Source organism: Gigantopelta aegis, chromosome 10 (genome assembly GCF_016097555.1).
Source record: "Gigantopelta aegis isolate Gae_Host chromosome 10, Gae_host_genome, whole genome shotgun sequence".
Lineage (NCBI taxonomy): Eukaryota > Metazoa > Mollusca > Gastropoda > Neomphalida > Peltospiridae > Gigantopelta > Gigantopelta aegis.
The window spans coordinates 85869616-85886808 of record NC_054708.1 but is presented as its reverse complement, the minus strand read 5'-3'; the positions used below and the strand labels follow the sequence as shown (position 1 = coordinate 85886808).

The window sequence follows — 17193 nt, the reverse complement described above, 5'->3', positions numbered from 1 at the left end:
ATTGGAAATGGAAACATGTTAATTCACTTTCTATGTGATTGGAAATGGAAACATGTTAATTCACTTTCTATGTGACTGGCATTGGAAACATGTTAATTCACTTTCTATGTGATTGGAAATGGAAACATGTTAATTCACTTTCTATGTGATTGGAAATGGAAACATGTTAATTCACTTTCTATGTGATTGGAAATGGAAACATCTTAATTCACTTTCTATGTGACTGGCATTGGAAACATATTAAATCACTTTTAGTGTGACTGGCAATGAAAAAATGTTAAATCACTTTCATTGTGATTGGCACTGCATGGAAAAAAGTTTTTAACCATTAATAAATTGTGATATGAATATCTGTCAAATCAGAAAATGCAATTAAGCTCAGAACCTCATTTAGTATCCTAAAAAGTGACTGAAATTGTATAAACAGCATCAATGACAGTTAACAAACCTTTCAAGTAAGGCAATTAATATTCAGTGAGAGGAGTAATTATATATTCATTTGCCTTTCAGTTGGGGTAGCAATAATGCATAAACATCAGAGTTGGGAGCCTATACAGTGCCCCACCCCACATACTAACTTCTAACACCTATTATAAAAATAAAACAAATCAGTTCAATTACTGGCGATCTACATGTATTTTGATTTTTGAGATTTTAAAAAACTATCAGCTGCATTGTTTGTACATGCAGGTTTATTCATAATGAGTGTTAATCTAGTAATAGGCTGAAACTACATAACACATGTATATCAGATCCCCCCCCCCCCTAATTATAACCCTACTAAACATTATTATTTTAAAAGTATCAGGACTATAACTTCGATATTTCACACACATTACTATACAGATATTTGCCAAATTCAGTGGACATTTTAGGCTAATATACATGCATGTAGGTCAAATATTATTAAAATGGCAACATATTCAAAATTGTAAGTGAAAAGAAAGTAGACACAAGACAGGAGAGCATCACATTTGTTTTACTTACAACTTTGAATCTGCAGCTATATATATTTTTTTAATTTGACATATATATGAGTCTAAAATGTTCACTTAAGGTGGCAAATAGCCATATAATAAAAAACATATAGTGAAAAATCACTCTTATTCAGTTCTGCACTGTAATTTATTTACTTACCACACGATGCTGTTTTATAGTTCGCCACATATCCCAAGGGACAGTCGAGTAGTGGTTTGCCGGCCTTAATGCTGTCGTACCTGATTTTAAAGCCATTTGTGGTTAAGTTCAGTTTGTGATTTTGTCCTAGCTTGACAGTTGCTTGTCCACGTGCACTGAGTAAACTTTTAACAGAATCAATTTTACCTTTTCGAAGAAGTACAACCCAATGCCATGTCGTTAAACACTTGACAATCACTGATGGCTGTGGAAGAAAGGTTAGCAAATAATAGTTAATTACAAGCTGAACTGTCAACCTGCATGGCACAGAGGCAGAGACTACACAAAGCCCCCAAAAACAGAAGATGACAAAAAATCTGAGAAGATTCATATTACAAAATAAATTAAAGACTTGAAACATTATTTGACATAAACATATGCATTTATAACAATACACCTTTGTCTGTGACAGTGATAGAAACTAATGTTTGCCCCCTCACCCTTGGCAAGTAGAAATCATTGGGGACAAGTACACATCCTTGGCAAGTAGAAATCATTGGGGACAAGTACACATCCTTGGCAAGTAGAAATCATTGGGGACAAGTACATACCTTTGGAGAGTACAAATCATTGGGGACAAGTACACACCCGTGGCAAGTACAAATCATTGGGGACAAGTACAATTAAATGTCCAGTAATTCTGAGTACATTGTGACCATGCTGTCAGGCTATTTCACTATTTAAACTGTCTAACTGTCAATTTATTATCCCAAAATTAATTTGACATGACAGCTTGTTGAATTGCTATTTTTATTGGTCTCAATGAATCCAGATGTTTACAGTAATCACAATTGGAACTATTCTTGTTTGTTGCTTCCTAATCCACTGCATATGCACCAAAAATTGCCATAATGTGTTGATTATTGTAATAATATATGCAAGAGGCATGTTTAGAAGGCTGAACACTCTCAGTCAGCCTATAGTCTGGGGCTTGAGACCAAATTAACATTAAATGAATGTTACCAGGCAGGGTTAGTCTTGAATTGCTTATAATATTTATATATACTTTAAAAAAAAGAAGAGGACAATGTTGATAATAAAATTCAACAAATGTTAGTTTTGATCATGTGAAGTTTTAGTTTCAGAATTAAATGCCAACATTGTATGAGTTGTCCCGAGTAAACTAATTCTGAAAATATGCAACTGTCAGAAATCCACAAATGTGGCAACAACTGGGTCACTGCTGGATACAATCAAAATGTCTCGAATGAGGACCAGAGGTGTGCAGGTGGGAATGTAGGCCTCCCACTGATAATTGTTAATAGGGCTAATCATTGACTAAAGGAGGTCAAATTTTGTGATATAGTCTTAGAGAAGAAACCCGCTACATTTTTCCATTGGAAGCAAGGGATCTTTTAAATATACATGTATGCACCATACTACAGACAGGATGTTCAAATGCAATGATGAAAGCATCCCGCAAGCAAGAGTCAATACTGTACAAGAGAATGGTATAAGTGATAAATAAGTTCAGATGGGAATATCGTCATAAGAAAATCTGCATAACCATGGACAACATTGCCTAAACATATTTCTTCGTTCACTTTTTTTTTTAAAATAGGCCTACAATTCGTAAATTTTGATGTTATTATTTTTATTAGTTTTTCACAATTTTGCACTATTCTAAAGCAGTTAATGTTGTATGAAATTGGGTTTCAAAAAGGGATAGTCATTTCCATCTTGTCTTCTTTATCAATTTTATTGTCCCAAAAATATGTTCTAAACAAAAATGGTGTACTTCAGATTATTTCTGATGAACCTGTCTGTGCCATTTTGGGAACATAGACTAGAAGAGCAGGCAACACAACACATGATCAAATTGACTCCTACAATTGATCAATAACCAGACCATACTTGGGGTGGGTGGGTGTTCATTGCTGATAACGAAGTTTTGAAAATTACAATGGCATGAGTTGTAACAGGTTTTAATCAACATACTGCACAATGTTAAAATTTCATATTTTTCTTTACAAATTATTACACATTAAGCAATATGACACTGTATATATAATGACAAACTGTAATTACTTTGAGTTTATTCTTGGAACATTTCATCTTGACATCTTGTACAGTGCATGGGCACGTATCAGACCATGCATTGAAAGCGAGTACATCTGCAAACACTTTCTTATATTCACCAATGTCACTAACATTCTTGCTACTGGCATAGATGACTAATGAAACTTCTAATTTCATTTTAGATGGAGTACGTTTGGCTGAAATAAAATAAGACAATTACATGTACATGTATGCAGGGCTTCTAGATTATGGTAGCCCCACTCCCATGGCTAGTGATATTTAATGTTGGGCTAGTAAATAATTACTATTGCCATGCCAGACAGGGCTTCTAGATTATGGTAGCCCCACTCCCATAGCTAGTGATATTTAATGTTGGGCTAGTAAACAATTACTATTGCCATGCCTGACGGCGAGTGAAAACAAACTGTTAAATATTTTAGTTAAGTTTATTTTGTAAATATGAATATCCTGCCACACCCCAGCCCCCCCACTGTTAGTGTTTTTTAAAGCTCTATCTCACTCTGGTGACATATCCAATTATTACTATAATTTAGTAAAATTGTATTAACTTAAAGTAAAGTAGGGCTAGTAAATTTTAAAAATCACCGATCCCATGGCTAGTGGATTTCATAAAAATTCTAGAAGCCCTGTGTATGTCAATCTTAACTAATACATGCGAGTACACACTCACTATGCTGAAACATTATTATATTAGTTCCAATGTGTTAAAGGCAGTAAGCACAATTGTAAAATAAGTTATCTAAGTTAGTGCAGAGCCATATTTTTTACTATGATATGAGGGAGGTCAAACTGTTTTGAACCTCAACTATTTAAAGTTGTTGCAGTTGCATATTTGACCTACAATGCATATAATGTAGTGAAAGACCATTTATTTCTTTTCTATATTGCTGAATAGTTACAAAATATTAATACCAGTGACCCATATTTATCAATGTGAATGTCTGTCTATAAAAATTTACAAGGCAGAGAACCTACCAGTCATACATTATTTTACTCTGGAAGGAGAAACTTTCATAAATATCTACAGTAATCTTTGGTCAAATATTTAATAAATGTTTTACGGGTGTAGAATTAAAAACAAAATTAAGTGCTTTCTAAACAGGGTACAAAATGTATGCCATCAGACATCATGCATCACATTGGGAAATAGCCTTTAAATGAATGTGTCTTCCACAAATGTTTTTGAAAGCCTCCAGGACAAAGACATCACGACAAAACTTCAGCAATTAATTCTTCCCCCAGATACTTAATTCCAGCTGCAATGATTGCTGTGTAGGAATATATTTGGATATGAATTTGTACCTCACCCTATAGTGCCCTGAATTGTAATAAATTACCTGAATTGTAATACTGACTTGAATTGTAATAAAACTGCCCCGAATTGTAATAAACTAGCTGACTTGAATTGTAATAAACAATTGCCCTGATTTGTAATAACCAGAGTTGCCTTAAATTGTAATAAGATACCGACTTGAATTGTAATAACACAAAAATGGGAAAGGAACGTGTGCTTTAACCACCGAACAGCATTTTATTGTATTTAAGACACTCATTACTGCCACATAGGCTTCTCCTTTCGACTATCAGCAAATAGGTTTGTTACTCGCACTCACAAATAGCGTATATCACAACATTTGATATACCAACTGTGGAGCACACAATAGCAGAATGGACCATTTCAGAATAACCTCAGCTGTTTTATGGGTTATATTTAGCCTAGTCGTAAAGCGATCAATAGAGGTGCTTTTGGGTTGTGTGATCGAGCCTCCTCGTTGGGGTTTTCTCGTCTCAACCAGTAACTCATGTTTGTTATATATTAGATATCATGTTAGTTGATATTATGTATGTGCACATAAAGATTATTTGCTGTTTTCTAGTAGAAATATCTAATGTAGTGGGAGCTGATTTCTTCCCTCACTATCTAGACCAAGTGTCTTAACTATGTGTTAGACACCAAAAAGCCGTAATTTAAAATGTGCTCAGGTGTTGTTAAACAAACAATTCCAGAATGGCAGCTTCTCGTAATTTTAAGAAATCGAAATACATCTCGTGTTGCCATATCTACACGCCATGGAAGGGGATAATATCAGGGTTTTTAACACAGAGTAGGGCCTACTGAGGATAACATTACGTACCCTTAAAGCTTGCCGATTAATATATATATAGTATGTGTGACATTGTAATTTTGTATAAATCGTGTTACGGAAACTGCTGTTCAAAATGTGTCAAAGTGGACAAAATGCAGTGTCTAATTTCAAAATATTTCCAAACCCAATCCTTCTAGTACGGCAACTTATGGTCTGTGATGTTTTTAGTACGTACACTCTAATTTATTTTCTGCCAGAAAGCCTGAATATCAATGTCGCAGTTGACAAAAAATGTAAATATATGTATGAAAAAAACCTGTGTAATAAGGAAGATAATAGTTTATTAATGAACAGTTTAACGAACATCGGATTATTAAACTATATACAGATGCAGGATTTAAGCTGTCAGTAGAGCTCTCACCTGAGGTGTTTGGGTCGCAGGATCGAACCTCCTCGATGGAGCTGGCTACCACTAGTTTTTTCTTTAAACAATGGTATTAATGACACACAAGCACATAGACATACACACACACACAAACACATACATACATACACAAATTCCAACATACTAATCCTGATAACATGCCAATATTTAATGGAGGGTACCAAGTTTAATTCAAAATGGCCCATGTATATACTACAATAAATGGCACACTACAATAAATGGCAATTTTATTTTATCTGTTATCTAGTGGTGTAAAACACAATTTCTGTTATGCTATTATTAACTGAAAAAATATTTTGTTAAAATATGTATTTTAAGACAATATTTAAGATTAAGACAACAAGGCTAATTAATTTGTAGTTGGTGATTGGTGCTATAGTCCTATCCCATCGATCTACCAATTTGTAGTTGGTGATTGGTGCTATAGTCCTATCCCATCGATCTACCAATTTGTAGTTGGTGATTGGTGCTATAGTCCTATCCCATCGATCTACCAATTTGTAGTTGGTGATTGGTGCTATAGTCCTATCCCATCGATCTACCAATTTGTAGTTGGTGATTGGTGCTATAGTCCTATCCCATCGATCTACCAATTTGTAGTTGGTGATTGGTGCTATAGTCCTATCCCATCGATCTACCAATTTGTAGTTGGTGATTGGTGCTATAGTCCTATCCCATCGATCTACCAATTTGTAGTTGGTGATTGGTGCTATAGTCCTATCCCATCGATCTACCAATTGTATGCAGTTACAAAATTAGTTCCGGGAAAAATGTCCAAAGGTGCCCAGTTGTAACAGTTGAATAGTTGGTAAGGGATTCCCTGCCCAGCACAACCCAGAGAGATAAGAGTCAAACCTCTATTGAGAAGCCATTTGTCCTAAATGGCTACCTTATTGTACTCCCAAATCTAATATAGAACAAACTGACCTGTATGTAGCAGCCACTTGTCTTAAAAGGCCACAATTTTTACTCCCTTGGGTGGCCGACTAATACAGGTTTGACTATACATAACAAAACACACACTTTGGGTATCTAGGCCTAAATTATGACTGTTATACTTGGTATAGGCAAGGGTGGGAAAGAAAGAAAGTTTGTTTTATTTAACGACACCATTAGAGCACATTGATTTATTAATGATCGGCTATTGGATGTTAAACATTTGGTAATTGTGACACGTAATCAGAGAAAACCTGTTACATTTTTCCATTAGTAACAAGCGATATCTATAGACAGGACAGTACATACCATGGCCTTTGGAATACCAGTCATGGGACACTGGCTGGGACGGCAAAAAGCCCGATATGAGAGAATTATTTGATCCTGTGACCGACGCACCTCAGGCGGGCGCTCTATTGACTGAGCTAGATCCTGACCCCAACATGGTTAAGGGCAACAAAGATACTAAGATAGAAAACATGCTGCCTCCACTCCTTGTGCTACTCTTAGTGATTAGGGATCTTTTATTTACAGAATAATACATACCATGCCAGTTGTGGAGCACTGACTGGAATGACAAATAGCCCAGTGGGTCCACAAACCTATTTGCTGATAGTCGAAAGGAGAAGCCTATGTGGCAGTAATGATTGTCTTAAATACAATAAACTCAACAGCCTCAAATTGAAGAAATGCGGTGTGGTCCCATTAAGCACACGTTCCTTTCTCTTTTTTTTTTATTACAATTCAAGTCGGTGTCTTATTACAATTCATGGCAGCTCTGGTTATTACAAATCAGGGCAATTCTTTATTGCAATTAAAGTCATCTAGGTTATTACCGTATTTCCGGCTTATTACACGCACTGGTGCATAAAACGCACCCCTTGTTTTTAGACCAAGTTCCGACCTTTGTTCGTACATAAACTGCACCTTTAAATAAGCCGCAGTTAAAATAAAGCCACAATCTTAATTACAGTTAATTATTGTTTTTATTTAATGATAATAAAGAGATCCATTCTCCCTTAAATTCAAACAATAAATAATTGTTGATTGTGTTTCATTTCACCTAATGGGAAAGTTTTGTAAACAAAACACCGTTGACAAACCCCGCTATTTTTACGAAAATACGAACAAGAACTTGATAATGCTAATTTTGTAATCTTGCATTAGTTGCAAAGAAAAAAAAAATACATGATAATATTTTATTTGTCCCAGTATGAATACAAAGTGAAAATTACTAGATCTACTCACTCGATTGCAAAACACGCATTTCTCTGTAACCTAACCAGCGTTCCGTGTGTAAAAATTACATATTCAAACGAGGTCGGGTCAAGCTGGATATGTGACAGTGAACCGAAATTAAGCACAGTGCTATCGATCATTTACAGTTTCGACATTGTTTTATAACTTTTAAACGACGGCCTTTAAAACGTATATATATATTGCTGAGAATTATATATGTATAATTACATGTAATATAACAAAATACATTACAACAACATTATGCTCTGTATAAATTAGCAGGCTAATTAGATTGGAAATGTCGACATTTAATACAAACATTACAGGTACTCCAATTATGTTATTTTAATTCGCAAGCTTCGTGCTAAACTTAAATTTTTATATATTAATTAAAAACATTACAAACAGGTTAGAGACAGTGGCGTTAAAGATATCAAGAAACTGTTTTGATGTTCTTGTTAAGGTCTGGCTTTTGTAATTGGCCATAAATGGCCATGACATTGTAGTTGATCACATGACATTGTTTAGGCTGCCACTGGCTTTTTATCTGCAATATTGAACATGCAAGTTGGGTGTTTACTACAAAGTATAACAACACTACTTTGTATAATATGAGGAAAGTTCCTTAATTTTAGAACATCTGACAAACACATCTGATGCACTACTAACAATAAATGTTACAGAAATCAAACTAAGAAAGTTTGGTGGACAGTCCATTTTTGAAACTAAGTATAACAATACACAAGTGATGTATTGTTTCTAGCCTGACTAGACTATTAATAAAGAGCCATTCCATTGTAATACTTCAGTCCCTGTCATTTGGTATGCTATATTATTATGAGATTGAAAAAAAAAAAGGTTCTGGTTTATATGCACAGCGGTTACCGTAAAATTCATAAATAAAGCGCACCATTTTATAAACCGCACCCTGCAATTCACAGTAAAAAAGTAGCGGCTTATATGCCGAAAAATACGGTATATGTAGTGCCCTGAATTGTAATAAATTAACTGAATTGTAATACCTGCCTTGAATTGTAATAAAAATTGCCCTGAATTGTAATAAATTACCTGAATTGTAATACTGACTTGAATTGTAATAAAAACTGCCCTGAATTGTAATACTGACTTGAATTGTAATAAAAACTGCCCTGAATTGTAATAAACTAGCTGACTTGAATTGTAACAAAGAATTGCCCTGATTTGTAATAACTCGAGCTACCTTGAATTGTAATAAAAATTGCCCTGAATTGTAATGACAAAAAATGACTGCGTGGAAACAATAGCACATGCATGCATGTAGGAAATTGGGATGGTCCATTCCACATCATGCAAGTATTATTGTGCGATCAACTTTTCTCCACACATGCAATAATAGGTTCATTGTACTGCAATGATTCAACCTTTTCTTGATCACATATTTGGGGTGGGAGATAAATATTTTTTATATACCGACTATTTACAAAATAGCATTTTGATTTAAACTAACTATACATAAACAGACAATATTGCTGCAATGTTGTTGGCCTTATAGAGTGTAGGCCTACGCATATTAGAATTGCTAATCCAGGAGGGGATGATGCTGCACGTTTATTGAATCGAAAAGGATACCATTCAATTAACACCCAAATTGTATGCAACGCACAACTCTTGATTACAAACATTGTGGCACGATGGCCTGGGAGTGCACACGACGGAAGGATTTTTGATGAGTTTAGAATCAAAAAAGACTTTGAAGATCATCACATTTCAGGATATTTGTTGGGTGATTCAGGCTATACTTGTCTGACATACATGTGTATCTAATGACACCTCTTCGCAACCCTCTCACACAAGCTGAGGAAACAAATATAATGGGGCGCAAAGACATAGACTATCTCACATTGAAAGGATATTTGGTGTTTGGAAGTGACGATTTGTGTGTCTTCACTACACGCTTAGACTGAAATTAGAAACTAGTTTTGCTGTTATAACCGACTTAGCTGAGGACCCGCCAAATGATCATGTAATTATGGAACCCATGCAAGGTGTGAGAATACGCGCAAGGTTAATTGCAGAATATTTTGGTGGCAATTAAATTGTAATCGGAATCGGAAAAAAAACATCTTCTTCCCACTGGGTGCATACTCTTCCCCAAACACCCTCCATGTATGGTCCTGATGCATATTACAACAATGTATTAATAAAATGTATACAAGCTGATAAAATTAATGTTTTGTTTGATGGTATTGAACATTCAGAAAAACAACCTATATCTGTTACATGTATGTCACCAGTTTCGTGTTAAACCACCGTTAAATCTACCCACGAGTAGGTTTAATTTAATCAACTCATTTGGGGTTATTTATTCCACAGTTTAGGCTTTATGCAAACAGACATCTAACACCGGTTTAACATTAACCAACATTAAACCGATTGTATGCATACAAACAGTGACCAGTGTAAGTGTAAGGTTATCCCTAGTTTAAGCTAAACTCCCATTAAACAACCTTTATGCAGGTGTTTTATGGGTTATATCTAGCCTAGTCATAGAGCGATCAATCGAGGTGCTTTTGGGTCATGTGATCGAGCCTCCTCGGTGGACTCACTGGGTTTTTGTCATCCTAACCAGTAACCATGCTTGTTATATATTAAATACTTTGCTAGTTGATATTATGTCTGTGCATATAAAGATTATTTGCCGTTTGCTGGTAGAAATATTTAATGTAGTGGGAGCAGATTTCTTCCTTCACTATCTAGACCAAGTGTAACAATCATATGTTAGACACCAAACAGCCGTAATTTAAAACAAACAATTCCAGAATTGCAGCTTCTCGTAATTTTAAGAAATCGAAATACATCTCGTGTTGCCATATCTACAGGCCATTATGCTGCTGAAGTCTTCTGACCTTACAGAAAGTCTGGAATATTTACAATGCCTTTTCCTCTTTTGTAATGGGGTTGGAGGGGAACAATATCAGGGTTTTTAACACAGGGTACTGTGGGTAACATTACGTACACTTAAATCTTGTCAATTAATTTGTCAAGAGTTACGTCCCCTAACCACTAATCACTTCCGGCGCGTTCTGGTTACTTCAGGGATGGGCGATGGCCACAGTTATTTGTGAATCTTCAGTTGAGATTTATGCATGCTTGTCCCTGGCATCATAAATGTCCCCACCCCACCTATGCTTTAAAATTAAAGAATGATACAGGTAAAAATTAAGTTGATGAAATTGCGTTTTGTTATAACTGACCATGCACCGGTGTTAAATATAGGAGATGAATCTAGCGAGCTGTCACACACCCTGATTGTTTTTGTTTTCTTGCATGGAAATTTTAGATTTTTTGTTTCAAAGTTGCAATGTCGCCTCACATTAATTATCAAAATTTCATTTAAACATACAAACACACCTGCAGTTTTAATGATTATTGTGTATGACAGTAACACAGACATATAATAGATAATAGAAACATGTTTATAGTGCATCCCACAGGGACTATGGAATTTACTACAAGTTATTTATTTCTGAGCCGCTTTTTTTCTAAATTACACACAAAAAATAGTATATATTAGTTATTTCCAAAAAACTTTTATTTTTATGTTTACGTCAAACCAAACTTAAATTATTTACAAAAACAACAAAACATTTTTGTAGGAGGATCGAACGGACTATATGTAATATTCTGATCAGAACAGTCCCTTTCCCCACGTGCTATATTATGTTTGTTTTGGGGGGGGGGGTGTTTCAGTGTATTTCTGGGGACGCATGACCAGACTCCTCCCCTAAAAACACCACTAGCCAGTCTAGACTTCCTCTACACAATTTCCTGCACATGCGCCTGTTTTACTAAATATTTCATTTGCTGTAAATTAATTAGGCATATATACAATGCATTATAAAGTGTAAATTTTGCTGTAATAACAGCTAAATATATAATTTAACCTAAACACATCTACCTATAGTAACAGTACTTGTTTTGTTTACATCAAAATATCTATGTAAACATATTTATGGTAAACATATTTATGTTAGTCTTGCATACCGATTATTCAAGGTTAAATGTTAAAATGAAGACATTCTTCTATATACGTGATTACAAGCATAAGTGGCAGGCAAAACAAAAAACCTAATATTTAAAAAATACCCCCCTTAACAATTTTACCTCCCCAAAGAAAATCCCAGTAACAACAACAGATTTGCCCCCAAATAAACAATAGACTATATAAAACAAGCCCACACACCAGTACCCACGCACAACCAAAAACATAACCCAGACTAACACGCACATATTCCAGTAGCGTATGAAGGTGGCAAGGTTGGGGCATGTACACGCGCGTGCACATGTGCTCACACATACACACACACAGATATATTAGTGGCGAAGGAAGGTACCAAAAAGTGTGGGGAGGGGGGGGGGGGGGGGGGGGGCACTTTTATATGTAGGCCTACACACTTCTACACTATTATAAAGCAAAATTTCTGAAAAGTGGGGGCACATGTCCCCCTTGCCTCCCTGCTTCCCCTGAATATATTGTAGTCAGAGGAAACCCACTACATTTGTCCATTAGTAGCAAGTGATATCCATAGACAGGACAGTACATACCACAGCCTTTGGTATACCAGTCGTGGGGCACTGGGTGGGATGGCAAAAAGCCCAATATGAGAGAATTGTTCCACCAAGCGGATTTGATCCTGTGACCGACGCACCTCAGGCGGGCGCTCTATTGACTGAGCTAGATCCTGCACCCAACATGGTTAAGGGCAACAAAGATACTAAGATAGAAAACATGCTGCAGTTTTATTACAATTCAAGTCAGTATTACAATTCAGGGCAATTTTTATTACAATTCAAGGCAGCTCGAGTTATTACAAATCAGTGCAATTCTTTGTTACAATTCAAGTCAGTATTACAATTCAGGGCAATTTTTATTACAATTCAAGGCAGCTCGAGTTATTACAAATCAGTGCAATTCTTTGTTACAATTCAAGTCAGCTGGTTTATTACAATTCAGGGCAGTTTTTATTACAATTCAAGTCAGTATTACAATTCAGGGCACTTCTTATTCAGGGCAGTTTTTATTACAATGCCTTGTATCACAATTCAGGGCACTACAACCCCTTTCTAAAATTATGTATCGTTCTTGTCACACTCCGCCCCCCCCCCCCCCCACCCCCCACCTTCACTGTTCCTGCGATGTAATTTGACCAGTTATTGTACATTATGGTTTGTACTTTTTGTTTCTTTAGTATTAATGAATACTTGATAACAAGTTAATAATAAATGTGTTACAAAATGGCAATGATTTGAACTGGGCGGTATCGGCATCATGTCAATACTGATTTACTGTACTGAACAAATCTCAGTACCATTAAGTACCATATTAAGTAAAACACTATTAAAAAAACCCTCAAACTGACCGAGCGTGTAGGCATCACATTCCCAATAAAAATTGGAGGAAATTTAGCACAGAAAATGCAGCATATCACATTTTAACATGAAGAATGTAGTGATATTGGATACGAAATAATATGAACATTATGCAATCATGCGTTTAGAACCAGGTATACCCTCTCAAAAAAAAAACACTCGATATTGGTATAGGTATTGGGTTTTTGTTAATACCAAATACTGCATCGAGATAAATTACCCCCAAAATACCAATACCAATACTGAACCTGAAATGTTAATACCACCCAGCTCTAGCAATGAGTTTCGAAGCACTGAGTGTGGGATTTTGATGAAATCCATTTATAGAGAAGACACACGGGTTTATTAAAAGTGTAGTTATATATCTGTTAAAGTTTTGAATTCATAAATGGCGTCATAAAACGCTGACCAGTGACAGCAGTTCTAAATAATACCCATAACTCTCTTTATTTTCTTCTGAGTAAGTACGAACCAATGCAGCTGAGGACATGAGATGTAGGCAGCCAGACCCCCGTAGCCAGACTGCATGTGTACACATTCTTTTCAGAAGCTGAATACGGCATTTCAAATCCTCCATCACATTTTACAGAACACGTCTTTTTACTCTTCTGCATCACACAAGATAATTTTCCATGCTTCGGCTTTCCTGGTGTTTTGCATGGGAATGCTAAAAATATGGAATTTAAATGAAATTTAAGATAAGATAGATAGGTATAATTTGCAGCATTACTGTAATTAAAAACAAAATGATGGCAATGGCTTGCATGGTATGTATGCAAGGTATGGTTAGTCTTAAAATATTGTGCACCAACACCTGATGATGCAAAATATTATCTAGCTGTCACACCAAACCAGAAACATTTAACAAGTGACCAAATCAAGTAACAATGCATAGGAGAAAACATGAAACTGGCAAGCAAACTACGTATCCACATCCCTCACCTGAAACAAAAGCAGTTCATTGTAGACACTTAACAGTCGCTCAAGTGAGATTATTATGCAGTCATACTGGTTTGTTTTTTCTTTCTGGGGAAAACTACAATTTAAATGATGCCAGTCACCCAGTCAAGTTAGATATGTTTCAATGTGATTATTATTAATCATATATACACAAAACTACATATATGTGGTTTTCTGATTTCTGTATTCCACGAGTGTATTTCCTGCAGGAAACTCTGGTGCCATAGGCAGAGGGGTTTCCGGCAGGAATTACATTCGTGGAATACAGAAATCAGAAAACCACATATATGTAGTTTTGTATTTATTACATACCCTAAATTGGAATTTTGTTTCCAAATAATAGTTTAAAAATTGTAACATTGCTACCTAATGATAGTCTAGACGAGAAATCTCCAAATGTGACCATAACGAGCATTTTGGGGTAAAAGTTGGGAACTAAACTTTTTAACATAATTTGGATATGCCGAATCCAAATTTGGCAGTTCCCAAGTTGGATTTTGAGTCCTTCACCTTCAAAATGGCAAAACAAAAATGGCCGCCATATGGTTACTAAAGTAAAATAATGTAATATTTTGGCTTATAAATGAGTATATTTATGATATTGGTCGCTATTCCTAAGTAATTTAGGTAACAAAAATTTATATTTGATATTACTTTGATGTGTTATCAATAATTTAAAGATGGCCACCATTTGTCTACTAAAACTGAAAATATAACATCTTGGCTTTTAATTCAGATACTTTTGCTACATTGGTGGCTATTTTGTGTCATCTAATTATTTGATATTTCTGTAATTAGTAACATTATAAAAATTCCAAGATGGCCACCAGATGAAATTTCTGAAAAAGTAACTTTTAGGAGCATTATTAATTAAAAGTGTGAAATATGGGTTTCTAAGACAATTTGAACATGGCGATTAAAAAATAGTGGTTCCCAAGATGAATTTTAAGTCCTTGACCTACTAAATCTATATCACCAAACACAATAAAAATGGCAAAACAAAAATGGCTGCCATATGTTTACTAAAATAAATAATGTAATATTTCAGCATTTGAATGAGTAAAGTTATGATATTATTAGCTATTCCGATCTCATTTGTGTCCTACAATTTATATTTCATACTTCTGTGATGTTTCATTAAAATTTTCAAGATGGCCACCATATTTTTACTAAACCCCAAAATGTAACATTTAAGCTGCTATTTAAGGTACCTTTGGTCCACATAGCTAATGCATAATTAATGTCATATAGAAATGCCACTTACAAAGTAAGGATATCTTTCTGTCACTCAAATGATCATTGAAAAAGTTTGGTATGTGGCATGTCCATTTATGTGTCACTGCAATTTATATGGTATTCATACATGTGTCCTGGTCTTCACTGTAGCTTTTGCAGCCACACAGTGTTGTACAAATCAATCCAGATTTTCTGCATTTGTATCGGAGGGTCCTACATTGTATATTGCATGAGCAACATATTATTTCCAAGCAAGCTTCTGGAATGGGACTCTGGGACATCAAAATAGGCTGTAGACTTGATTCACAGTACTGCCACCCCATGTTAATTGGTGAAGGAAGTTCTGGTATGGCACAGTGAGATTGTCTCCAGATCATTGTTTCATAATGAACCCTCTTTATGTGAAAATGCAGAGCATCGCTTGTTGGGGGCAAAGCTTCAGGTTTACTGGCCTTGGAGAACAAAACATGTTGTGCTGCATCAACCGAGTCAGTTTGATTTGCACTGTATATTCTACACACAAATATCTCTGTTGATTTTCTGATGGCATCTGTGAGTTCACCTACACCTAAGCCACTGAGTAAGTGATGGTCTGCTTTGAAGACCTTCCATGATGACCGCTTCATGTAATTTGATATGTAAGACAGTAAGAAGTTGTGTCGCATCCGGTAAGCGCATGAAAGGAAGCAGTGATGTTGTTGAATTTGTTGGCAAGATGTTGAATACTTTTTAAATGGGTATATATCTCTTTTGTTTTGACGTGCCTGACATCATCCAGAGGCTCCCACACTGTACAAGGGGAAAATGGGAAACCAACAGCACAAGAACATCCATGTCTCTTGATGATACAACAACCATAATGAATCGGCTCTGGATAGCATGCAACACCAACCTAGTATCGGCCTCATCGTGTGCAGCCCTCAGGAAAGCTAAATCAGTTGTGATGTTTGACGACTGAACTTCTTGTCCATCTACAAATCTGCCAGCAACAACAATTTCTGTATGCTGTGGTGCGTTAGCTCATCAACAAGAATTTGGCATCGATCAGCCTTGTTCTCTTGTAAAGCCATGAAATTTGACCAGTTTTTGGTAGAGGTACATCACAGATTTTTCTACAACACATCTGATTGGTTGAGCATTCTTTTTGCGTCGTACTCTAGTATTGGACTTGATAGACTCTTCCCAAAATCTATCAAAAATGACATCCACTCTTTGATAACTGGTACCACTTTGCAGTACTGCCTGGATAAATGTGTTTGCTAGGTCACCAAAAGTCACTGTATTAGGAGGTTTTCCAATTCCAACAACTAGTGCTTGCCCATCTATAATAAGGCATGATGCTTTATCTTGAAGATTAATTGTTTCAAGGCGTTCAATACTTTCCGTTAATATATCAACCAGTACTGACTTGTTTCCAGTGCAAAGTGTGCCATTTATTTCAGCAAGTGCTAGAGGTACTGGCATAAGCTCATGTTTCAGTATAGTGGGCATATCAACAGGTCGGCCAGCTTCATATGTAGTGAAGGGCATTTCTGTCTGCTTTCAAGATAGTCTTTTTGTCTTCTTTTTTTTTGCTGTCTTCGACTACAGTATACACCGATGCAAATGTAGATGCATTATTTTTAAGCAGTGGATGATGAATGGATTCAATGACTTGCATTGTGG

At 35.7% G+C, this 17193-nt stretch overlaps 1 protein-coding gene across 3 annotated transcripts in view; it reads right to left on the bottom strand.

The window, feature by feature from the left end:
- Positions 1-1019: 1019 nt before the first annotated feature.
- LOC121384096 overlaps positions 1020-17193 on the bottom strand; it is a 69644-nt gene continuing 53470 nt past the window's right edge. For 2 of the 3 annotated variants that reach the window (XM_041514327.1, XM_041514329.1), the window contains exons 7-9: positions 13805-13999; positions 3205-3392; positions 1020-1381 (exon numbers count right to left, since the gene is read on the bottom strand). In XM_041514327.1, the coding sequence (XP_041370261.1) occupies positions 1130-1381; positions 3205-3392; positions 13805-13999 (635 nt within the window). In that variant the 3' untranslated portion in view covers positions 1020-1129. The remainder of the gene's footprint in view (positions 1382-3204; positions 3393-13804; positions 14000-17193) is intronic. The other variant, XM_041514326.1, reaches the window with a different exon arrangement.